The sequence below is a fragment of the Vulpes vulpes genome, chromosome 13, assembly GCF_048418805.1.
Source record: "Vulpes vulpes isolate BD-2025 chromosome 13, VulVul3, whole genome shotgun sequence".
In the NCBI taxonomy this organism is placed as follows: Eukaryota; Metazoa; Chordata; class Mammalia; order Carnivora; family Canidae; genus Vulpes; species Vulpes vulpes.
In genome coordinates this window covers 85520306-85545745 of record NC_132792.1, presented here as the reverse complement: position 1 = coordinate 85545745, position 25440 = coordinate 85520306, and the positions used below count along the sequence as shown (strand labels likewise).

At 47.5% G+C, this 25440-nt stretch overlaps 1 protein-coding gene across 25 annotated transcripts in view; it reads left to right on the top strand.

Annotated features, from left to right (window-relative positions):
- The first annotated feature begins 23435 nt into the window (after positions 1-23435).
- Positions 23436-25440, top strand: part of MTCL1 (microtubule crosslinking factor 1) — a 128394-nt gene continuing 126389 nt past the window's right edge. For 24 of the 25 annotated variants that reach the window (XR_011996716.1, XR_011996715.1, XR_011996714.1 and 21 more), the window contains exon 1: positions 23507-24721. Coding sequence is in view for 19 of the 25 variants with exons in the window: in XM_072734904.1 (XP_072591005.1) it covers positions 23642-24721 (1080 nt within the window). In the remaining 6 variants the exon portion in view is untranslated. Of the gene's footprint in view, positions 24722-25440 lie in introns of all 25 variants that reach the window. The other variant, XM_072734908.1, reaches the window with a different exon arrangement.

The following is a 25440-nucleotide window of genomic DNA, read 5'->3' as shown; positions in this document are numbered from 1 at the left end:
CAGAGCAAATTTATTTTATTTTATTTTATTTTATTTTTTTCAAGATTTTATTTATTTATTCATGAGACACACGGAGAGAGAGGCAGACACATGGAGAGGGAGAAGCAGGCTGCCTGTGGGGAGCTTGACTCAGGACTCGATTCCAGGACCACAGATCATGCCCTGAGCCACAGGAGGCACTCAACCACTGAGCCACTCAGGTGCCCCACTCGGGCTGGTTTTAAAATGTAAATGGAAGAAAAATGCCATATGTTGGAGGGACAGAAACACTCATACACTTTGATGGGTGTATGATTCAGTACAGCCATTCTAGAACCTTTTCTGCATTATTTTGTAAAATCACAGCCACCAGAACTGCATGTAACATGTGCAGCAAAGAATGTTCACAACACTGTTATTCTTAATAGTTACAAATGTAAATGACTAAAGTGACCACAAACAGTGGAAAAAATAAACAGATTGTGGCAGTCCAAAAATGGAATTCTATGTAGCAATGAAAGTGAATGCAATAGAGTTACATAGAACGATTTGTTATGTGGAACTCATAAGCATTAACATGAACCAAAGAAACGGGATATAGAAGGAAACACACCGAATGGCACCATATATATAAGGTTCAAAACAGGTCCACTAATCTATGGCGTTAGGAGTCAAGAGAGGGGCCACTTCTACGTAGCAGGTGCTCGGTAGCACTCTGGGCTAATGGTCTATTTCTTGGACGGTGCTTAGATATATTCACTTTGTGATAATTCACCAAGATATGCACTTAGGATTTGTGTGGTTTTATCTCTAAATACTCTACTCTAAAAAAACATTTCTGCTTGTGTATCTACAAACAACCCTATGGCATAACATTTAAATGACAAAGGTCTTGGACACACAGTATAAGAAGAATTGCTACAAACATAAAACACAGAAAGTTGGCAAAATAAATAATGAGCAGTTTCATAACGGAGTGATGAGCAGACATATAGTTCTGAAACGGTGATACAGCAGGAGTGTGGGGACTTGTCACCCTGCCGTGGTCTTGGCCGGAAAGAAGGTAACCATTTCATGAATTTAGACAATCTATCTCTCCAGGCACAGCACACAGCCTGAGCTTCTTGTTGGAACTGGTTCTCTTACCCAGCTAAGCGTGGGGCTAAGCAATAGGGGACACACAGGGCACCCGTGTCAGAGCTGGGGAACCCTTGAGCCTAGCGGCCCTCCAATCTTAGTGGCTGCTGGCAAACCTGCCCATTCTCCCCTGTAGAGCAAGAGGCAGTTTCTTTGTTATCCTGAAGTGTAAGCAAATCTCTGGGGAGAATTTTTGTTCTCTGTTTTTAATTTAAACATAAATGATGACATTTTTTTGTCTAATCAAACCAAATAAAGCCATTTTTACTTATGTCTTCCTCAACTGACTTTTATTCTATGTTTGTAATTCGTGGCAGAAAGACCTTTCTTACACTACTGTCTCCCATTTCTGGTCTGAAGAAATTTGTAGCGCTGTAAATATCCACTGGCTACTTAATTGGTACCCATTTGGCTGGTTATAGTTTTAGTTCAGAGGTGTTAGTGATAAAGTTCTCAAAATCAATCAGGCTGAGATAGCGGGGCTGAGTTTTGGCACTTATACCTGAAACTATGTGTGTTATCAGTTTCTCCAGCCGATTTAAAAGAGGATGTGAAATAATTCCTGAAATTAGTAATCGACTAAACTTCATTTGGTTGAGAAAATATTTAACTTAGGAGGTTTTGTATTCTTCATTTGCCCAATTGCCTTTTTCCTGGTATAAAAGGGGATGGGAAATTTACACAAACTGTTTCAATTCTGGAGGCCAAAACTATGGTTTTCATTATCCCTTGAAACTCTCACCCAGGATTACAGAGCCTGATGTGGCAAAGGCCGTGGGGACTCAGTAGATAATATTTCCCCTTTTCTTCAGGAATTTCTCAGACCTTGGAAAAGAGGATTCCTTAATTCAAGGCTGAACTTGTATTTATAAATAAATGGGAGATGGCAAGACATGGGAAGTTAATTGCATAGGGATGAGGAGGCTTGTGGAGAAGTTTAGGAATGATTAAGCTCTCTCTTCATCTTTAAAATATAGGCAGCTCAATATGGTATATAAATTCTGTCACTTTTTTCTACAGTTTAACGACAGTGTTTGTAAACTATTGCAAGGCCAATTGCAAGGGCATGCTGCCTGCTTTTTATCTAGATCAGCAGGTCCCAATGCATGGCCCCAGAGGAACAGCAGCAGCCAACAGCAGAGACACCTCGGGGGTGTTAGAAATGCAAGTTCTCTCCATTCCTGTGGAAGCAGAAACTCTGGGATTGGGCTCCAGCTATCACTGCATAAACAAACCTTCTGGACAATTCTGATACATGTTAAGGTTTGAGAACCATGGCCCCATAGTTCCAAGGAAAAGATTATTTTCAAATTAACAAGACATCTTCAGATGCCAGTTCAAAGCAGGAAAACAAAACATAGAAGGGAGGAATGTTGGCTAAAAGCTTTTCTTCCTAAAATAAATGAGAAGACAAATGGAGAGGGGAGGTCACTGCAAGTGCACAGAGGTTCATTATAACTACTGGATACAACATTATTTTTCATAATTTGGTCAAGCAATTTGAAAAATTGTAACCAACCCGAAAGAGAAAGGGCTACTTTTTCAGTTAGAACTTCTGGTTTTGCAGTTGCCTTGTCTAAATTCTTTTAGGAATCACTGGTGTGAATAGGAGAAATTCTCTGATAAGAGTAAATATAGTGAAATATATTTTCAATGTTTTCTTTCCTGCCACCATAAAAATGATTAAAAACAATAGAATTCCCAGAGGAGATAGATAATTTCAATATGTTCTTATGGTGCCTCGTCAGTCAATGGTTGATTCAACATGTGGCAAATGAGAGTAGTTTGCTTATAGCTAAAATATCTGAGAAAGAAGAATTTTCCTTTTTACCTTCCAGAAATGATGAATGCTAAACGGATGTGTGGGTTGCTGTGCTACAGGTAGAAATGCAAGTACTTTGAAATTAAAATATCCAGGGAACCCCCTGCTGTGGGGAATAGACCCCCCGGGTACAACGTGAAGACAGGAGGAACTCCTGAGGTGCTGTCCATCCCCCTGGCCCCAGTCTTACACCAGACCCCCAGGGAAGGCTGTGAGCACGGAGTAGGACCAGAGTATCCTGACGGAACTTTTACTGTGGTTCTGGATTCCCACCTTGCCTTTTGGTATAAGGTTGTGATGAGTCAAAACTCTCCCGGTAAAAACACCACTTCTACTGCCAGAAAGTCCTAGGAATATTGGTAAAATTCAAATTTAAAAACAAACAAAAGAAGGAAGGAGGCAAAGGGAGCAGAGGAAAGGTAAGAAATCTCCTTGAATTGAAACTGCCTAAACAAGGACTTGAATTAAAAGTCACGCATGCTAATATTAGAGGCCATTGTCTTTTGGGGATTACAAAAGGGTTTTTTGCCCCATAAATTGGCACAAAATAATACATGTGCTATTAAATCCACATATTCATTCAAGCATTTGCATTACAGTTAAGCATATGGTTTAGACCCTTGAGATCAAGGTACAATTTTACACATTGTTAAGAAAAGAAACAAGAGGTTCAAAATAGAGTCACTTGTGCTGAGCCCCATGCCAGCAAAAGCAAGACTTAATACCTGTCCTAATTGCAGTTTCAGCCTCTCCCTAGGGGGGAATTTAAACCAATAAGCCTGGAACTACTTGATGAGCACTGGTGGCCTGATAGACCTCTACCCCCCCCCCCCCAAAGGAAGGGGACATGGACTGAAACAATCCTTTCTTTTGTTTGACTCCCTTGCCTCTGCCTCCCCGCCCGTGCCCCCCCCCCCCCCCCCCCCCGTAAATCTTCTGTTTTGTACAGCTCCTCAGAGCTCCTTCCTATTTGCTAGATGGGATGCTGCCCAATTTGTGAATCATTGAATAAAGCAAATTATAATCTTCAAATGTACTCTGTTGCATCTTGTTTTTTTAACAACATCCATAATTTTTCTGTCACCTTTCCTGCGAAAAGAAAATCTCTGACGAATAGTCACACTGTTCTGAAGTGTGAAGAAAGAGAGGTGTGTGACTATTCCCCAGTGTCCTGAATGAGCAGACCTAAAGATTTTGTCTCTCCTGTGGAGCCCAGGGACTGAGAACATGACCACGCCCTGAGATGACACTAGTTGTGCAGCCAGCTTGGGGGTGGATCAAGGGTTCAGAAGACCTTCCCACCTATGCCGTCCTCCTGGATGCAGTTAATCAGATTCCTCTACCCCATTCCCTGAATTCCTGATTAATTTTCTGGAAGAAGAATGAGATGGAAAAGAAACTAATCCATTCCGAGTATCTAGCTAGGTACTTTATGCACCTAGTGCCTTGTATATACAAAGATGTGAGGTAGGATGTATACGGCCCACTTCGCAGGCATCCATCATTGCTTCCCCACCAAGACTCCCCTTTCTTTTGGGGATGCTGGGCTGGCCATCGGCCTCATAGCTGACAGCTGGATCAGGGCAGATCCCTGGCTCAAGTTGGGTCAATCAGATTTTCTCTCCAAAGAGTTCTGGAACTCAGGTAGGAGAAAAGGAGTCAGTTAGCTGCGGGGACAGAGCTGCAACCTCCTGTGTGGTCACAGCCAAAGCTATCACAGACTAAAGCTAGACACAGTGAAAGCACCAAGTGAGCCAAGACAGCCAGCTTGCAGAGAGAAGGGCAGATAAGAAACTCTACTGCTGTGCAGAAGGCAGGAACTCTGATTCTCTAGTGTATGATGTGATGCCATTTCCCTTCTTAGAAGCCTGAGGGAGTAGCTACTGAATCCTCGATAAAACCACCTTCTATTTATGTTAAGTAAGTGCCTTGTGTTCCTGGTGTAAAAGAATATATGTCCAAACCCAGTCTGGAAAGGAATTTAATTCTGTATACTGTAATTCCCAATTTTCTTCTGGAAAGAAATTAGTGTTCTTCAAAAAAAATCAAAGCAATTTATGATAAATGTAATTTTTTAAAAAAGACTTCATTTACTTATTTATGTGTGTGTATGTACGTGCGTGCATGTGTGTGTGTGTGTGCGTGTGTGTGTGTGTGTGTATGAGAGAGAGAGAGAGAGAGAGAGAGTGTGTGCATGAGCAGGGGGAGGGGCAGAGGGAGAAGCAGACTCCCTGCTGAGCTCAAAGCCTGATGCTGGGCTTGCTCCCAGGACCCTGAGATCATGACCTGAGCCAAAACCAAGAGTCAGAACTGAACCACCCAGGTGCCCCATATGATAAACTTCAATGAAGACTGGTTTGGGGGAGAGGGGTGGGGCACCTGGGTGGCTCAGTCAGGTATCTGCCTTCATCTCAGGTCATGATCCCAGGGTCTTGGGATCAAGTTCCGAATTGGGCTCCCTGCTCAGTGGAGAGCCTGCTTTTCCCTCTCCTCCCTGCTTATACTCTCTCAAATAAATAAATAAATAAATAAATAAATAAATAAATAAATAAATAAATAAAATGTTTAAAAAAAAAGAAGACTGGTTCTGGGAAACCGGTCACCCACCCACTCAGTCAAGTGAGACAGAGGTGGTCTTTAATTGAACATCCTTTTCTTATTTTACATGGTCTAACCATGTAATATTACACTAAGTGTCATACTTAAATTGAAAAGTTTGCTTTATCAAGAGCAATCAGTCATGCTCTGAGGCAGTGGTCAAAACTTGGTCTCACCTGGGAACTTGCTAGAAATGCAAATCTCAAGTGCAACCCAGACCTACCAGGAAAATTTGAGGGCGGGGAAATTTGAGGGCAGGTGCTGCTGATAGGGGAATTTAAGAACCATTGCCCTGAGGGCTCTGAAACTGGGAAAGGTAGTTCTTGGATGCTGTTAAGAACCACCTTCAGGGGGCAGGGCCTGATCCTAGGGACCCGGGATCAGAGTCCCACGTCAGGCTCCCTGCATGGAGCCTGCTTCTCCCTCTGCCTATGTCTCTGCCTCTCTCTGTGGGTCTCATGAATGAATGAATAAATAAAAAGTTAAAATAAAAAAAGAACCACCTTCAGGATGGGTTGTATGAGAGTGGAGAGAACCTAACCACAAACCACCTTTCCACATTCTTCTTGGTTCTAAGTGGCCTCATTTCAAAGAATCAATTATCCTAAAGATGGGGGGCTTTCAAAGTGACCTAGTGAAAAGCCCACCTACTGTTTACAGTGTAAACAGTGGGGCTTTGGGGAACATGACAGTTGCCCTTCCCCTGGCCATAGGAACTCCTAGCTGCTGGCTGCTGGTGAGCCCCGGCTTCCCCACGGAGGAGGTAGATGAGCAGGCCTGGCTGAGCTCCCCTTACACAGGACGTGCCCAAACAAGCCAGCAAAACTCTGATTTGCTTGCAGCTATTAGCCATGCATATCTCCCTGTGACACATCCAGCTTGGGGATAATGTCATGTCCCCAAACAGGACTTAATCTTGACAGGTAGCAAGAGCTACTATCTTCCTTGAAAATGAGGAGCAGGAGAGGACCTTCATAATTAGGGGAAAACAGATTTGGGAAAGACAAAAATGGTCACCTCCTTTTGAGACTATTCCTCACCAGCCCTCTCCTATTTCACCCGCAGGGGGCTGCTTATTCTTTCCTTTGTGCCCCACAGCAGCACCCATCTCCCCTCACACATCATAATACATCATCCTTGCTTTTATATTGGCTCCTTAACAAGACTCTTTGAGGGCCAGAGCAATGATTAGTCATTTTTGTGTTCTCTGTGTTTGGCAAAATGTTTGTGCTAAATGAATGAGCCTTAACTAGGGCTGACTCAGATGTTTGGGTGGGAAACGGAATCAACCAGCAGATTCTAAGACTCAGTCAGACAAACCTTTCTGACTGTAGAGATTTCTGCTGGATGCACACTTCTGATCCCCTCCCCCGACATAAAGACACATCTTGATGGTGATTGCAGGTCAGTTAAACTTTCCTTTCAGCTTAAAAATGCTTCAGGAGCTGTCACTGCTCATTGCAAATAGAATTAGCTTCCAAACAATGCTCTTAAAGGAAGGTGTGTAGTATGCATTTTTTTAAAAAAGATTTTTTAAAATGTATTTATTCATAGAGAGAGAGAGAGAGAGAGAGAGAGGCAGAGACACAGACAGAGGCAGAAGCAGGCACCATGCAGAGAGCCTGACGGGGGACTCGATCCAGATCCAGATCCTGGGTCTCCAGGATCACACCCTAGGCTGCAGGCGGCGCTAAACCCCTGCACTACCGGGGCTGCCCTGTAGTATGCATTTGTAAGGTCATTTCCATTCCCATCACTCAACCAAAGAAAAATCTTAAGAATTCAAACTGCATTTTTCCCCAACCTTGTCAGTTCCTTAGGGGCTGCTCAGAAGTGTACCTTTTGTGTTCTTAGTGAACAAGGGTTTGCTAAGGAAAGGAGGAGTGTCAATAAGATTAGACACTGTTTTCTTAACTGAGTGCACTGGCACCATTCAGGGAGTTGGGGTGCCATTTACATATAAACAGTGTAATTGCAGTGATAGCGGGGAGCTGGCACAAATGAGGCTGGTGCTTGATATGCTAATTACAATTCTCTATAATCCAAGGAGGCTGTTTGGGAAGAGAATTTAGAATTGGAGAGAATTGAAACTGGTGAGGTTAAGTGACTTGCCAGAAGGTCACATGGCTAATTAAATGGAACTTGTCTGTGTGTTTTGAATGTACAAAAGGTTTGACACACAATATCTCATTTAATCCTCACAACAACTCTTGGGGGAGTATTTTATCACTATTATTGTCATGCTGCTGGTGGACAAAGGAAGCTACATGGAGAGAAGTTAAGCCATGATTTGACCAGATTCACTCAGCTAGCAAGATCCCCTGTGGTCTATTGAGATTTTGGCTGAGGTCAGTCTGGTCCTAAATCAGGACATTTGCAGGTTATTCTTTGCTTGCCAGGGGCAGAACAAGATTGGGTGTCCCAATTCTTAAATCAACAGTGAACAGATGCTACCTACTTCCCATTATTATCATACATTAAAGTCTGGTTTCCTAAATCAGAAAAAAAAAAACCTATAAATTTTCTACAATTTAAATTAGACTTCGGGGCACCTGGCTGGCTCAATCAGTGGAGCATGCAACTCTTGATTTCAGGGTGGTGAGTTCAAGCCCTGACGTTAGGCATCGAGCCTACTTAAAACAATAAAAATAAAAAATAAATGATTAGTCTTCCCTGTAGTTCTCAACCAAATTCACTATTACCAAGATTTTTATATTTCATCCTATTCACAAGCTGTCTAAATAGCAATAAAGATTTTAACATTGTGAATCAGGAGAAAAAAAACATATAAAATTTTCTTTGCCATTTTCCCCCTCATTTAAGATTTGTAATGTATCTAGCAGTAATTGATGTGGTATATTCTCTGCCCTCACTTTTAAAAATTAAAAAAGGAAACATTCATGTTCACGTATTTGAAGGGGAGTACTTATGCTTTTGCACAGCAGAAGTAATGGATAGATGGATGGATGGATGAATTCATTTCCCCTTTTCTTTAAGATTTTATTTGTCGGGATCACTGGGTGGCACAGCGGTTTGGCGCCTGCCTTTGGCCCAGGGCGCGATCCTGGAGACCCAGGATCCAATCCCACATCTGGCTCCCGGTGCGTGGAGCCTGCTTCTCTCTCTGCCTATGTCTCTGCCTCTCTCTCTCTCTCTGTGACTATCATAAATAAAAAAATAAATTAAAAAAAAAGATTTTATTTGTCCATTCATGAGAGATACACAGAGAGAAGCAGAGACACAGGCAGAGGGAGAAGCAGGTTCTCTACAGGGAACCCGATGTGGGAGTTGATCCCAGGGCCAGGATGATGCCCTGAGCCGAAGGCAGACGCTCAACTACTGAGCCACCCTGGTGCCCCTCATTTCTCCTTTATTCAAGAAATTTCTTAGCGATTGGCAGGGCATCTCTCAGACTGAAATGTGTATACAACCTGGTCCTGGTTGTTTGTGCAGGATAAATATGGAAATGTTGAAATCATATGCCATAAGTTCAGTTTAGGCATTCTGCTCCCGTGCTGTGCCCTGAAGCTGGCCAAGCTTGCAACGACAGGAAATGGGGGTCAGTCATTACCCAGAGGACTTCAGAGAGCTTGGACAGTGTGCAGGGTAGAGGTCAGGGGCTGAGGTAGGGGCATCATGAAGGGCATGGGTGATGGCTGTGTCCTGCATATAGAAAATGCTCAAGGAGAACCTAAGTCTCTGAATTAATTGGCTTAGAAGTCTTTGGGGAACCTAGAGAGAGAAGAAAGATGGACCTTCTGGAGCCCAGAACCAACTTAAAGGGTCAGGAAAGGATCAAAAAGTATCTTCTCTTCTTGCAAGCATCAGCTCCCTCCTCTGTCCTCTGAAAGTGCCTTCCAAGTAGAGTTTCAGGGGAAGACCCTTGGCTATCCTTTTACCTCCTTAGATCAACCCTCAGACAGCACATAGCTCCAGTGAAACCTCAACGTCTTCCAAAGTAGACAAACAGGGATGGGACTGTGGCAACTCTCTCCCTAGTTATTAATGTGGGAAAGACTGCCATGGGAGACAAGGAGCTAAAAACACCCAAATTTGTGGCCTAAGAAGCTAAGTCAATTCCACACACATATGCAAAATCATCAGTGACATCATGTACACCAGTGACATGTTTTATTTTCTTAAAAAAAAAAAAAAAAAGAGGGATCCCTGGGTGGCGCAGCGGTTTAGCGCCTGCCTTTGGCCCAGGGCGCGATCCTGGAGACCCGGGATCGAATCCCACGTCGGGTTCCCGGTGCATGGAGCCTGCTTCTCCCTCTGCCTGTGTCTCTGCCTCTCTCTCTCTCTCTCTCTCTCTGTGTGACTGTCATAAATCAATAAAAATTAAAAAAAAAACAAATGGAAGAGATAACTATTAGAAAAGCACATGCACCTAATTATAGAGCCTCAAAACACATGAAGCAAAAATGGACAAAATTAAAGGAAGAAATAGACTATTCCACAGTCATAGAAGAAGAATTTAGAAAAAAAAAAAAGATTATTTATTTATTTATTTATTTATTTATTTATTTATTTATTTATTTGAGAGAGAGAGATGGAGAAGGGAGGGGGAGGGAGGGGGAGGGAGGACGAGAATCTCAAGCAGACTCCCCACTGAGCAAGGAGCCTGAGATCATGACCTGAGCTGAAATCAAGAGTTGGATGCTCAGCCAACTGAGCCACCCAGGTGTCCACATGATTTTCACATCTATGATGCTATTACTATTATCAAGGGCTTTCCTAAGCCATTTTATTAAATCAGCATTGAATCTGACCACATTATCTCTGTGCTCAAATAAACATCTGAAATTGAGATACTTACTGTTTTTGAAGGTATGGATCAAAATTTATTTATTTATCCAATAGCAAGGAAATGCAACCCAACAGTATTCTTGGTAGGCTGGCACTTGTCCATTGTGTATTCCACGATGTAGCACAAAGAGAAACAGGTCCAAACACAGCAGTGTTGTCAAATGGACATGGGAAAAGTCACAAGTCATTTCCCTCATGCCTCTGTTTTCCAAAGAATCTAATTGCTTCTTCCTTTGCACCTCTCAAACAACACACTCCAAGACCACACTTTAAACTTCTGGAGGAACCTAAAGACAGCCAGTTTGTTTCAGGTGCTCAAGGTCAGTCTTTCCCTAGGTCACCATACAGGGATCATGCTGCTCATCACCCAATGGCCCTAGTCATATTTTTAATTAAAAAATTGCTTCCCAGGCAGCCCCGGTGGCTCAGCGGTTTAGCGCTGCCTTCAGCCCAGGGCATGATCCCAGAGTTCCGGGATCGAGTCCCACATTGGGCTCCCTGCATGGAGCCTGTTTCTCCCTCTGCCTGTGTCTCTGCCTCTCTCTCTCTCTCTCTCTCTCTCTCTCTCTGTGTCTCTCATGAATAAGTAAATAAAATTTATTTTAAAAAAACTGCTTCCCCACCTTTTCCAATTTTAACTTATATAGAATTATTTTGTGCAGAACTCATTTCTTCGTGTATGGACTCTGTACTCCCAAATACCTCTGATTCCTGCTAAATATGAAACTCTCCTTCCACCATCATCTCACTGATGAATGGAAATAAAGAAATGCTCCTGGATTTCTGAACCCAGAGAATAGACATCTAGCATTAAATTTCCCATGAAGGGGTAGCCTGGGTGGCTCAGCAGTTTAGAGCTGCCTTCATCCCAGATCCTGATCCTGGAGATCCGGGATCCCCACGTTGGGCATCCTGCATGGAGCCTGCTTCTCCCTCTGCCTGTGTCTCTGCCTCTCTCTCTCTCTCTCTCTCTGTGTGTGTGTGTGTGTGTCTCTCATTAATAAATAAATAAAATCTTTAAATAAATAAAAAATAAAAAAAATAAATTTCCCATGAAGAAGCAAGACATCCATGGCTATTACCTGCCTGATGATGGCTAGTTCTTTCCTTCTACTTGCCTCTCTAGCATATCTGTCCTCTGTGCATCCTGTGAAGTCAGCCTCCTGTCATCCCTAGGCAAGGTCCATATGCCATGCTGGAGTCGCCCCACCTGCAGGGAAGGCAGCAGCATATGCTGGGAGGTAGTTCAGGGGTATGGCAATGGGTGTGCACTGATAGAGCACATCTGCGTGCAAAGTCTGGTTCTGCCACTAACTGGTGGTGGGGGGCTTGTTGAATTACTTTTCTTTGTGGCTTGGTTTCTCCATCTGTAACACTGAGAGAACAAGCATATCTAGGACCCATTATTCCATTTGATAAGCCTCATTTGCTACCTCCACCATAAAGCCTGGCCAGACTTAATTACTTTCCTCTGCATGTTTTCTTCCTTTTTTTTTTTTAATTTGCCAATTGGAATACCTATTCATAATTTTCCAGTGAGAAATGGACTATCAAGCACATTCTTTGCCTGTAAGCGGATTTAAATAGGAAGCTGAATTATCATCAGGAAATTGGTTGGTGGGCACAGACTCAGAGATGCTGGTATCATGAATCAATGATACATTGCTTCAGGGACACCTGGGTGGCTCAGTGGTTTAGTGTCTGCCTTTGGCTCAGGTCATGATCCCGGAGTCCTGGGATCAAGTCCTGAATCGGGATCCCCGGGGGAGCCTGCGTCTCCCTCTCGCCTATGTCTCCACCTCTCTGTGTCTCTTGTGAATAAATAAATAAAATCTTTTTTAAGAAAGTGATATGTTGTTTCATACCTTCATCTTCACTAGCAATAGCTAATCTTCATTCAGGTCTTGCTGGATGCTGAGTAATATGATTTTCAATATCTGTGTGTATTAAAATGTAATCCTCAGGGGCGCCTGGGTGGTAGAGTCGGTTAAGAGTCTGACTCTTGATTTCCAGTTCAAGTCCTGTGAGATTGACCCCTGCATCAGGCTCTGTGCTCAACACTCTCTCTCCCGGGCAGCCCAGGTGGCTCAGTGGTTTGGCGCTTGCCTTTGGCCCGGGGTGTGATCCTGGAGTCCGGGGATCGAGTCCCATGTCGGACTTCTTGTGTGGAGCCTGCTTCTCCCCCTGCCTGTTTCTCTGCCTGTCTCTGTGTCTCTCATGAATAAATAAATAAAATTAAAAAAAAAAAAAAGATTCTCTCTCCCTCTCCTTCTGCCCCTAACCTTGTGCTCACACTCTCTCTCTCTCTCAAAATTAAATGAATAAATCTTTTTTAAAAAATGTAATCCTCACACCAACCCTATGAGTTAGGCACCATAATCATCACCATTTTATAAGAGAACTGAAACACAGAGAGTAGGTGACTTACCCGAGGATACAAGTTGGCAACGCTGGGGTCTTGCATTGGGGTCTAGCTCTCAGGTACTGGCTTGTGCTTTCTTAGAGTAACTGGGCAAGCCCTCAGGCTGCTGTTCACTGCACCCCGCATGATGCACGCTGCCCCAAACGAATTTAGCTCTTTTGGTTTTGCTCCTTGATATTTGCACATTTTTCACCACACTTGTAACCTTTGGCTTAGGGGGAGCAGGGAAGGAGGAAGGGGTTGCTGATCTTCTCTTTTTATTTTATGTCATATGTCATCATTTTCAGTGGGAGTGCCAACAAAGGAAGTAGCAAGAATAGAAAATAATAGGATAGAGGTCCTAGATCATTTGTGCTTCTTTGAAGTACCAAGCAAGTCCTGGTTGGTGCAGGTCCTGATTTGAAAGGAAAGCCTCCCAGTGCCACCAGCGCCCTTGCTCACTCAGTCATGGATCCAGACCTCTCAAAATTCCCAGGAGCCCTCAGCTGCTCCCAGCAGCTCCTGAATCAACAAATTCTTTTTTAAAAAAATATTTTATTTATTTATTCATGAGAGACACAGAATGAGAGAGGCAGAGACATAGGCAGAGAGAGAGGCAGGCTCCACGCAGGGAGCCCGATGTGGGACTTGATCCCGGGACCCCAGGATCATGCCCTGAGCCAAAGGCAGATACTCAACCGCTGAGCAAACCAGGCGTCCCTTAACACATTCTTTAAAGGGTGTGAATCTGCCTTTTTTAAAGTGTAATTCACTTAAAAAATCCCAGGCATCTAGGAGGTATTAAATGTTGATGCTTTTCATCTTGATTTTCCCACCTCTTTAACTAAGATTAAAATGAATTTCTATTTGAAATGCTATAGGATAACCATACTTTGCTCCCACCTTCTTGCCCTGCAAGTACCTGTAGACGTAGTCTAAAGAAAAGCTTTGGCCTCCATCATTTTCAGTGAATAAAGCAAAAATGAAAGCCAGGATGTTTTCCTTGATAGAATGTTGTCTAAGGTTCTAGAATCTCGCAGAGTGAATAGATGGAAGGCCAACATCCCTGAAGAGGCGAGAGCCTGAAACAGACAGACAATTCTTCTAAGTTATAAGTAACAAGTCCCTTGACCTTGATGATACATTTGTAGAAACTTTGAAGAGTGGGAGCACAGAAAGAGATAGGCAACTTTTATGATGACATAAAATCCTGATATGTGTGGAATGTTCTCAGTGTGTACAATATTCAAGACACCGACAACAACGAAGATACTACTCTTGTCTTCTCAAGGAACAAAGACCAGAAGGAAAGCCATAGTAATGGCAGTAGCTCTTGTTGCTTTCCAGCTATGCACATTCCGAGCTGTCTTCCTTCTCGACCCCCTCTTGCTCCAGTGGTTAGAAAACACTATCTACTATGTGCAGATTTCTGTACTGCCCTGTGGCTCTGTACTCGACAAGGTTATACTCTATGGAAGACAGCCAAGAATACATCTCCAAAGTTGTAAAAGAACCTGGGTACAGATAACAACCTTCTCTGTAGCATTTTCTGAAACACAGCCTTCAGCCTGGGCAACACTTATTCTGAGAACTTGCAATTGTACTTTTAAAGAAGACAGCTTAAAAAAAAAAAAAAAGACAGCTCATTCCATTCTATTTCACTTATCTTTTTAGGGATGAAAACAATCAAATCCTTCAAATACTGTCCTTCATTCCTTTGAAATGCTGAATAGGCAATGAAGTTTTATTTTCGGTATCTCCTCTTTCTATGCTTCTCTGTTATTTCATTTTTCAGTACTTGATACGTTTCCAAACTCCTTGATGATATTTGAGAAGCACCGTACAGAGAAGATAGAAATAAGTAAACAAATCAAGATGCATGGCTGAAAGGAATTGGGAGTTCATGAAATCACTGAATGCTATATCCTGGATTATAAAATGATCTTATGTTGGTGCAAAAAATAAGATCCTCATGTCACTGTAGAACAAAAGCAATTCGTGGAGCTGAAGGGACTATCTATCAGCATCATCTCCAGAGTAGGCTTTGATCTGGGCAGCTATTGAGAAGGTTTAGCTGCTCAGAGACTTAGTCTTTAAATATATAATGATTTCTCAATATTTATACAGTCTTTTTTCAAGGACAGACAAGAACCACTAAAGCATGAAGACTGTGTTTCACATATTCATATATTTGTAGAACAAGAGAATGGTTGCTAGATTCTGTTTCAGCTGGATTCCTTGCCTTATGCTGACTGTCCTAATTACCGAGTCACCAGAAGCAACACCCCTGCGGCTGAATAAGTTGGGATTATTGCTCAAGGCAGCGAGGGAGAAAGGAGGACACCGAGCCTTTGGTAGGAGGATTTTAAAGAGAGCATGGATTTGGACTTGGGGGCTTTGGGGGAGGGCTTAATGACGTGGGACTCTGCTATAGTTTGGATGCTGTCAGGAAGTGGGGGTCATTCTGATTGGGTATCTCAATGAATCTTACAGAAGGAGGAACAATGCAGCAAGGCTGAAACTATAATGGGTAAGAAGCTGCAGTCACTCCAATTAGGGATTAAAGAGGGATGTCTAAGCATTTGTGTGGTTTAGGGAATGTTCATGTTTCGTCTACATTCAGATATGATTACTGAGAGAGTTCTTAGGTTTCAGTCTTGACCCATCATGGTCCCAGAGTGGCTTTGTCTGATGCTAAGGCTCTGTGACATTGTTTATGTTTAACAGGAGAACACCAGGGAGATCTGGGCCAGATCCTAGGAATATGAAGGCCTAGGTGATAGTAGAGGCCAGGTCCAGATGTCAGGGGCAGCTTTTCTCTTAAAATATTCTCCGTAGGAGATTATGAGCCCCGTAAAGGTGGATGCCATTCTTTTCATCCCTGCTATTCCCAGTATCTGTATGTAGCCTAGCATTTTCGAAGGTGTTCAACGAACAATCTTTGAAAGAATATGTGTATAAACGAGTAAGTGGATGGACAGGCGACAATGCTTCTTTAACAGTCTTCTTTCCACAGGACGCCTGGGTGGCTCAGTGGTTGAGCGCCTGCCTTTGGCTCAGGACATGATCCTGGAGTCCTGGAATTGAGTCCCTCTGCCCATGTCTCTGCCTCTCTCTGTGTCTCTTATGAAAAAATAAATAAAATCTGGAAAAAAAATAGCCAGTCTTCTATCCAATTATATATAAGAGAGTAGAAAAAAGAGAGTTCATGTCTCCTTAGTTACAAGGACATAAAGATGAGTCAGTCTGATCCAATTTGGAGACATTCTTACCTTGAGGAATGTGCTTTAGTCATAGGGTGACCTGGGTTGCCTGTTCAGGTCCAGTTCATGCCTGTTGTCTCATATCATTATTAATAGTGCCCCTTCATTCTCATATATTCTATAGTCTGATTATGATCACCCTAATTATGGATTGGAGGACTTAATTATAAGAGGACTACTCCAGAATAACAACCAGTGGGTTTCCTGGGGTTTCCTAGATAGGGGCTGACCAAAGAACAGGATGACAAAAGCTGACAAAAGCTTTCCAATGCCTCATTCTGCATTCAAATTCTCAGATTAATCACTTCTTGGCCTTTTGGCTAAGATCAAGTGCAAATTCTCAGATCAGATAGTATTTAAAAAGACAAATGTGAAATGTACTTATTCTAAGTAATAATACTGAGGGCCACTTAGAAAGCATGATTAACTTTTAGGGCACCTGGGTGGCTCAGTTGGTTGAGCATCTGACTCTTGGTTTCAGCTCAGGTCATAATCTCAGGGTCATGAGATGGAGCCCCTCATTGGGCTCCATGCTCAGTGTGGAATCTGCTTGAGATTCTCTCCCTCTCCCGCTGTCCCTTTCCCCTGCTCACTCTCTCTCTAAAATAAAATAAATGAAATCTTTAAAAAATTAACTCTCAATAGTTTGCCCCAATAGGATAATCAGGAATATGCACAACTAACATTTGTCATATTTATTCCATCATATTAACCTTCTTAATTATACTGTTCTTCTATTAAAATTGGTTTCTAGGGGATCCCTGGGTGGCGCAGCGGTTTGGCGCCTGCCTTTGGCCCAGGGCGCGATCCTGGAGACCCGGGATCGAATCCCACGTCGGGCTCCCGGTGCATGGGAGCCTGCTTCTCCCTCTGCCTGTGTCTCTGCCTCTCTCTCTCTCTCTGTGTGTGACTATCATAAATAAATAAAAATTAAAAATAAATAAATAAATAAATAAAATAAAATTGGTTTCTATTTCCTGGTACATTTTGTCTGAGAATGAAGAGAGGTGGCCTACAATTTGCTACAGATAATCCCATGTTGATAATTAAAATAACACGCACAAATTCACCTCAACCCCAAATTCATGAAGCTGGGACATACATTGAAGCTTATTTAAGTTAAACTTCCTGATTTTATTTTATTTTTTAAAAGATTTTATTTATTTATTTGAGAGAGAAAGAGGGACCGGCAGAGGGAGAGGGAGAAGCAGACTCCCTGCTGAGCAGGGAGTCCGATGTGGGGCTTGATCCCAGCACCCTGAGATCATGACCTGAGTTGAAGACAGATGCTTAATTGACTTAACCACCCAGGTGCCCCAACTCCCTAATTTTATAGATGAGGCCTCAAAAGCCCAGGAAGACTGAGCTATTTTGTCCAAGGTAAGTGAACAAATCATTGTGATCAGACACAGAACCTGCATTGTTCTATTGCCTTATTGGTAAACTTAGCTTGACAGTAATTTTACATAGAAATAGTAATTAAAATGTATTTATATGCATGATCTTTTGTAGTGTTGTATTTCCTGAATTATTTGGGAAACATTTCATAAATACTATGTGCTATGGAATCTTCTATAAATCCATTGATCTATTTTTGCTTTCTGCATAAACCTACTCTTTTACTTATTAATATTATTTTTTAAGACTTTCTTCATTTATTCATGAGAGACACACACACAGAGAGAGAGAGGCAGAGACATAGCAGAGAGAGAAGGAGAGAGAGAAGCAGAGAGAGAAGCAGGCTCCACCTAGGGAGCCTGATGTGGGACTCGATCCTGAGACTCCAGGATCACACCCTGGGCCAAAGGCAGGCGCTCAACCGCTGAGCCACCCAGGCGTCCCCCTGCTCTTATCTTATATGGAAAGAATTGCTCTGTAGTTGGTTTAGTTGGAAGCTAAGCAGTGAGATGAAGTGATTACTGACATCTTCTATTTCACATCATTTCTGTTTTGAAAGGTAGTAACTGTGTGGGTAGAGATATAAATAATAGTAAATTACAATAAAAGCAAACACACGTGTACATTTCGGAAGCTGCATAATGAAATCTGTAATGTTCTAAATTAAGGGGATGTCAACATAACACATTAATTTCCCATAGTTTTTTTGGAGTATACGTGCTGCTGACGGGAAAGGTAGAGAATTTTGATCAGTTTTCCAATGTATTTTCCATGTGCATCAAACTTAGAATCCCAAAATGACATAATTTTAGCAGTAATGTTATTAGAAGAAGGGAGCTCAAATTTCTAATTGTAAAGTTAGCAAACATGTCTAAACCTTTTGTAAGGAATACCGCCCTGTTTAATGAGAGGAAGTCTCTTAGAATCACCAACACTTGCAGACTCATTTTCTCCCGTGCTGGGGAAGGGATGCCATCACAACACCCACCACTAGGGGACATCCTCCAACACAGCTTAGCTGTCCCCGCAGGAGCTGTGGCTCTCCACCACATCAGAGCATAGCACCCTCTTTTCTTACAGGAGCCCTTACTGTCCTGAAATGAGATTCATTATGTGTGCATCACTCCACTAAACATATCTTTAAAAATCAATATAATGCTCTATTGATAATATAAAAGAGAAAAAATAAGAAAGCAATTTATAATAAAATATTATGTATTTCCACATTAAAGCTTAGGTACAAATACACCAGAAAATACATATAGTTTAGTAGTCAGATTCTATACATAGAGGCAATTGCTAAAATGCAGGCAAATACAGGTGCATTACGGTGAGGACTCAAATACTTTGAGTGGCATTGCCATCAGTGACAAAATGACTGAAGATGAAGTCATTGTAAATCTCCACCACACCGAGCTAATCATTTCCCAAACACCCTACCTCCTGAGACCATCACATTGGGCATTAGGATTTCACATGAATTGGGGGATGAGAGGGACACAAACATCGACAGCACTATTTACACATAAACACAATACTTTTACACATAAAGCAGAATTTTTAGGGTTGTTTTCATAGATACTGGGGTTTGGGGGGGTTTGAGAGAGAGAGGGGGGGGGGATCCCTGGTGGAGCTTTCATGAATGGAATTAGTGCTGGTATAAACGAGACCCCATTTGTTTTTATTTAAGTTCAATTTGCCCACATATAGTATAACACCCAGTACTCATCCCATCAAGTGCCGTCCTCAGTGCCCATCACCCAGTTACCCCATCCCCCTGCCCACCTCCTCTTCCGCAACCCCTTGTTTGTTTCCCACAGTTAGGAGTCTCTCAGGGTTTGTCTCCCTCTCTAATTTTTCCCACTCAGTTCCCCTCCCCAGAGGGAGAACACCAGACACATGTCCCCACATGGGGACAGAAGAAAACGGCAGTCTGCAGTCAGGGAAAAAGCTCTCACCCTTGACCATGCAGGCACCCCTGAGCTCAGACTCCAGACTCCAGAGCTGTGAGAAATAAATTTAGGTTGTTTAGAAGCCACCCCATCCATGGTACTCTGCTATCACTGCTCAAACAGAGTAAGACAGTTACATTCTAGGCTCAAATAATGATAGTTTTTTGTTTTGTTTTGTTTTGAACCTATATGAATGTTTCAGAAGGGCATTTGGAAGTTGGACAGTATGAGGAGCAGTTCCTCTCTGGGCATATTGTGATATCTGGCCTCCCTGACCCCTCTCCTAAATTCCAAAAGTGCCCCACAACCCAACTGTCACGACAACAAAAAATACACCAACAAATTCCAAAATGCCCCTAAAAGTGTTTAAACGCTCATGGAGAACCACTGGACAAAAGCAAAAAGGGCCTCCATTCTACCCTCATGTATATCCCTTTGGCTCTCAGATGAGAGGGAGATTCTCCTCTTACCCCCCAAAAGACTGGCCCTAGGGAGACATCCTTTGATGGGACATTGTCTTCAGTTCAGATTTAGGGTACATCTCTATCTTGGTCTCTACATTTGTCATCCAGAATTTCACACACAGCTTTGGAAGGAGTTCCAAAAAGAAACAGGAAGAAATGCAGAGGGAGGGACGCCTGGGTGGCTTAGGGGTTGAACATCTGCCTTTGGCTCAGGGTGTGATCCCGGAGTCCATGGATCGAGTCCCACATCGGGCTCCCTGTATGGAGCCTGCTTCTCCCTCTGCCTATGTCTCTGCCTCTCTCTCTCTCTCTGTGTCTCTCATGAATAAATAATAAATAAAATCTTAAAAACAAACAAACAAAAAAGAACCAAACAGGAGATAGTGAAGTAACCCAGAGAACTGCAACCACAGGAAGCCTTGACTGGGAGATAGGGGGAGGAGAAGGCGGAGTTACCACAGGCTTCAGGTCATCCACTGAAAGCTGGAACCCCAATAAGCCAGTCCACAGAGGAGACCGGGTCACTGTGAAGAAGCCACTAGAGGCAGAGAGAGAAGGGAATAACCCTGGTTTCTCTCTTGTTGTTAACGCTCCAATCTCTACTTGCCAAAAGCCATCAGCAAACCCAGGAACCTGGAAAACCAACCCTTATCAGTTGTGCTCTTCTGTAGAGAGCAGTCGAGGAAGAGCACACCCACATGGGATTTTGTTGATGTTTTTCCAGAAGAAAGCATCTCAAGCCTCCTTTAAATAGTAACCCCCAACACCTTTAGACGAACTTGATAGAACAACAAAATTTTTGAAATATCACATGTAGCTTTACAACCATCTATCACATAAGCAGCTGTCTTTTTATACCTATACCTCACTGAATATCAGAAAAAGAAAGCATTCTTGAACGCCTCCTTGCCAAGGGTCAGCAGAACCAGTTGCCAGGCTAAAATTTCAGAGTACGGATTTTGCTTAACTCACTACCTGAGGGAAAGGGAAGCTGGCCACAGAGGGTATGGTCATCTGGCTAGTGTTTTTGGAAGACTAATTTACTGGAACGCTTTCAGGTGGCCTTTTGCAGGATTATATATGGTGTCAGGAGCTGGCCCGCTTGTGCTAGGAGTCCTGGACATAATTCTTCAGAAATGCAGGGTTCTGGAGACTTCTGGGTCACTAGAGGAGGTTCCGTGTGAAGGTCCTGGCCTCTGAGCTACCCTAGATGAGTTGGAGCGCCCTCTAGGGGAGAGCTGGCTGTTGCCCCTGGGCTGTACCCCACCCCCACCCTCCCTGCCTGCTGGGCACCCCACCCCTTCTGCACTGCTGGTGCTTACCAGTGTCTGTTTTCTTCCAACACTCCATGACATATGGCTGTGGTCTTATTAGCTGTTGTGTCAAAGGCAGTGCAGGACAGACTATATTCTGCGTGTGCTGTCACACATTCGGTGGAATTGCCAGATAAATTACAGAAAAGGCGAAGGACCGTAGAGAGGAGCTGGGTTCCAGAGCCCTCCAAGCCCAGCCACAGAGCATGGCCCAGTAGGGCGGCCAGCATCTAAGGAGAAGCAGACAGGATGTCTCTGGGAGCACGACTCTCCTGATTGACAGTGGTTCTTTAAAAATCACTTCATCCTGTATTTTTTGAAGGAGGTGGCTAGGTAGGGTAATTTGTGGTTTAAGATCTTAGACTTAGGAGCCTTTTTTTCCTTGTAGCTTTACAAGTCTGTCTTCTTTTCTCAACCCCTACTGCCACCGCCCCCTGGTCTGTACCTGTTGCCACCACTGACTGCACCTCCCCCCCCCCCCCCATGGGTCTCTCTTTCACCACATCTGCCCCTGGGATCTTTCTAGGCAAATCAGATCAGCCAGGCTCACAATCCTCCAAAGGCTCCCCCAGGCTTTAGGATAATAGCCCCAGGATATTTGGTGGCACACCCCCTCCAGGGATCTCTCACCTACAGCCCTTGCTCTGTAAATCCCGGGCACCCAGCTACACCCCTGTACTTGGGGGGAAAACAATCTTCCCAGGCGGGGGCAGATGCCCGCCCTAGCAACTCGTTTTTTTTTTTTTTTTTTAATGGTTAAGATGGTAAATTTAATGTTTCCTGTAGTTTATAACAACTTAAAACAACAGTAATTTTTTTCCTTTTCTTTTGTTATTTATTAGTTCATTAATGCTTCTCTAAATACATTACCTCCTGAATAACATTTTACAGTTCCTCAAGTTACAATTTAAATTCCAGGCACTTTAATTTCTTTCTTTTTTTTTTTTTTATTGGAGTTCAACTTCCCAACACATAGCATAACACCCAGGGCTCATCCCATCAAGTGCCCCCCTCAGTGCCCGCCACCCAGTCACCCCCACCCCCCGCCCACCTCCCCTGGTTCATTTCCCAGAGTTAGGAGTCTCTCATGTTCCGTCTCCCTCTCTGATATTTCCCACTCATTGTCTCTCCTTTCAATGCTAGCAACTCCTAGCTCCTAATTCCTGCCCGTCCCTTTGCCTCCTGGCAAGGCCAAGTGTGGAGCACAGGCTGGGCCTTACTCCTCTGAGTATTCCCCAACATCCGAAGCCTGCACTCGAGGATATCTGAACCGCGCTTCACAGTTTGCACAGCGCTCCTCGCATCTGCCCATGCATCCTCCCGACGCTCGGGTGGCAGGCAGTGTTTTTAAATCACGCAGGCAGGGGAACCGAGGCTCGGGCAGGTCAGGGGCCACGCGGCGCCCTCGGTGGCAGCGCCGGGACTCGCACGCGGGGCTCCGCGAGGGGCCGGCCCGCAGGCTGAGCGCGCTGACCCGCCCCGGCCGCGCCACAGCCCCCGCCTCACCTGCCCGCGCCTCACCTGCCCGCGCCTCACCTGCCCGCGCCCGCGCCCGCGCCCTCCTCGCGGAGAAGACGGCAACTCCAGCTCGGGCGCGCCCCGGGGGTTACGTGGAACGAGGCCCACGGGGGGTCGGACGGCGCCTGGCTCCCCGCCGCAGCCGTGAACGCGAGTCCCCTCGCGCACCCCGAGCTGGGCGAGCTGCTCCCCCGTTTCCGCGGCGGCGCCTCCTTCCCCGAGCTGCCGACTGCGGGGCGCCGCGCCCGTCCTGACCTGGCCGCCGCCTCGGGCACCGGCCGACCCTCGAGGAGCGGGGGGACTGCGGGCGCAGCGCAGAGGCGACGGCCGGCGGGAGGGCGGCGGCCCGCGGGGGGCGGGGGCACCGCCGCGCGCACCGGAGGGGCCGCTCCCGCCTCGCCCGCCCCCCGCGTCCCGCCAGCGCCGGCGCCCGCCGCGCTCCCGCCCGCTGCGCCCCGCTGCGGCCTCCCCTCCGCCGCCCTGCGCGCCGCCCCCGGGGCCTCGGAGGCCGGGAGGGCGCCTCGCGCGAGCCCGGGGAGCGCAGGCCCCGCCCCACCGCGGCGCCGGCGGGCGGGAGGCGGGACCTGCGCGCGGCTGGGCGCGGGGGGCGGGAGGCGGGAGGCGGGGGCGGGGGCGGGGAGCGCGCGTGCAGTTCCTCTCCGCGCGGGCGGGCGCTGCGGGGAGCGGGCGGCCGTGGGCGGTGCCGGTGTCCGCGGGATGCGAGCGGCGGGGCCCGCCGCGCCGCTGACCGGGTGAAGGCGAGCGGCGGTGACCTGAGCGGGGGCAGCCCCGCGGGGATCCGGGGCGCCGGGGGTGCGCGGGGCACGGCGGCGGCGCGGGAGCGCGGGAGCGCGGGGCGCAGACCGGGCGGGGCCGGGGGACAGTGATGAGCGGGCGCGCGGGGAGGCTGCACGCCGCCGCCGCCGCCGCCGCCGCCGCCCGGAGCATCTGCCGGCGCAGCCGCCGCTCGCGGCCCGGGCCCCGGCCATGGAGACGCTGAACGGCCTCGCGGGCGGAGGCGCCCCGGACGCGAAGCCGCCGCCGCCGGGGCAGCACCACCGCCACCACCACCTCCACCCGCTGGCCGAGCGTCGGCGGCTGCACCGCGCGCCTTCGCCCGCCAGACCCTTCCTCAAGGACCTGCACGGCCGGACCCCCGCGCCCGGCCCGGCCCCGGCCGCCCCCTCCTCGGGGCGAGCCCCGGCGCCCGCCGCCCCGCGCACGCCCGGCCTCGCGGGCAAAGCACCGCCCTCGCCGGGCACCCCGGCCGCGCCCGGCCGCCTCTCTCGGCGCAGCGGCGGCGCCCCCGGCGCGAAGGACAAGCCGCCGCCGGGCGCCGGGGCCAGGGCAGCGGGCGGCGCCAAGGCCGCCCCGGGCCTCAGGAGGGCGGCGCGCACGGCGCCCGCGGAGCTGCTGCCCCGGGCGGGGAGGCCGCCGCCGCCAACGCCGCCAACGCCGCCAACGCCGCCGCCGCCCGGGACCGAGCCGCCGCCCGCCGCTGCCAAGGGCCGCAGAGCCAGACGCGGCTCCGGCGCGCCCCCCGCGCGGGCCCCCGGGCCCCCGGCCCCCGCCGCCCCGAGCCCCGCCGTGACCCTCGCCGCGACCTCCTCGGCCGGCCCCCCGGGCCCCGGGCCGCGCATCAGCCGCACCGACAGCAGCTCCGACCTCTCCGACTGCCCCTCCGAGCCCCTGTCCGACGAGCAACGCCTGCTCCCCGCCGCCAGCAGCGACGCCGAGTCCGGCACGGGCTCCAGCGACCGGGAACCGCCGCGGGGAGCGCCCACCACGACCCCCGCGGCGCCGCCCGAGCCCCCCGCGCCCCTCGCCGCGCCGCCCGCCCCCGGCGCCGGCCTCGGGGGTCGCAGCAGCCCGGGCGGGGGCCGCGCGGGGGCCCCGGGGTCGGCGGCGGCGGAGGATGCCGGGGGGCGCGCGCCGCTCGGGCCAGCAGGCCCCGGGACCCCCAGGGATGCCGGCCCGGGCGAGCCGACCCGACTGGTGCCGGCGGCGGTGGAGGAGGAGCTGCTGCGGGAGATGGAGGAGCTGCGCTCCGAGAACGACTATCTCAAGGTGAGCAGCGGCGGCCCCGCCGCGGGTGCCCGGGGGCGACCCCTGAGGCCTGGGCGCGGGCGGGGACCCGCGAGCCCGGCCCTGGCGCTCCCGACGCGCGCGCTCCGGCCCTTGTGCCCTGCACTCTCCCGCCCCCGCGCACACGGGCTTTGGGAACTTAGAGCTAAAACTTCTGGAAGGAGCATCGAGACCTGTGGGTCTGGCCAGGTCCTCGCCGCACTGGGCTTCTCTTGTTTCTGGAGTCTTGCTGCTGCCTGCTGACGCCTTTGCCCCCGTAGATGTGCTGGGGGAGAGGGTCACAGCGGACACCCCCACGCCCTCGCCTCTGGGGCCGGGCCGCCCCTGGCCGAGGAGCTCTGGTCCGGGCCTAGTGCAGGTGTGTGCAGTGCGCAGCCTGCTCCGGCGAGCGGCGGATGTGCCAGATGCTTTTCCTGCAGTTAAAGAAGTGAGGCCCCCTCTGCTTCCCTAGCTGGGGCGGGGGCGGGGGAGCTCCCTGTTTTTGGTGATAAAACTTAAGTTCAAGGGTCCCATGAGTGTGTCCCGGGTTGAGGGGCAAGGGGTTGGCTGGTTGTCCAGCCAGTCGCCAGTCCTTTGTGGGCGACCATAAGCCCGTTTTTCGTGTCCGGAGAGGCCACTTGATTGCCCCTGCACGCCAGCACTTTCGAGGGAATTGCAACCTCTGCTGCTTTGTCTGAGTATTTTTCATGAGGTCTTGCTAT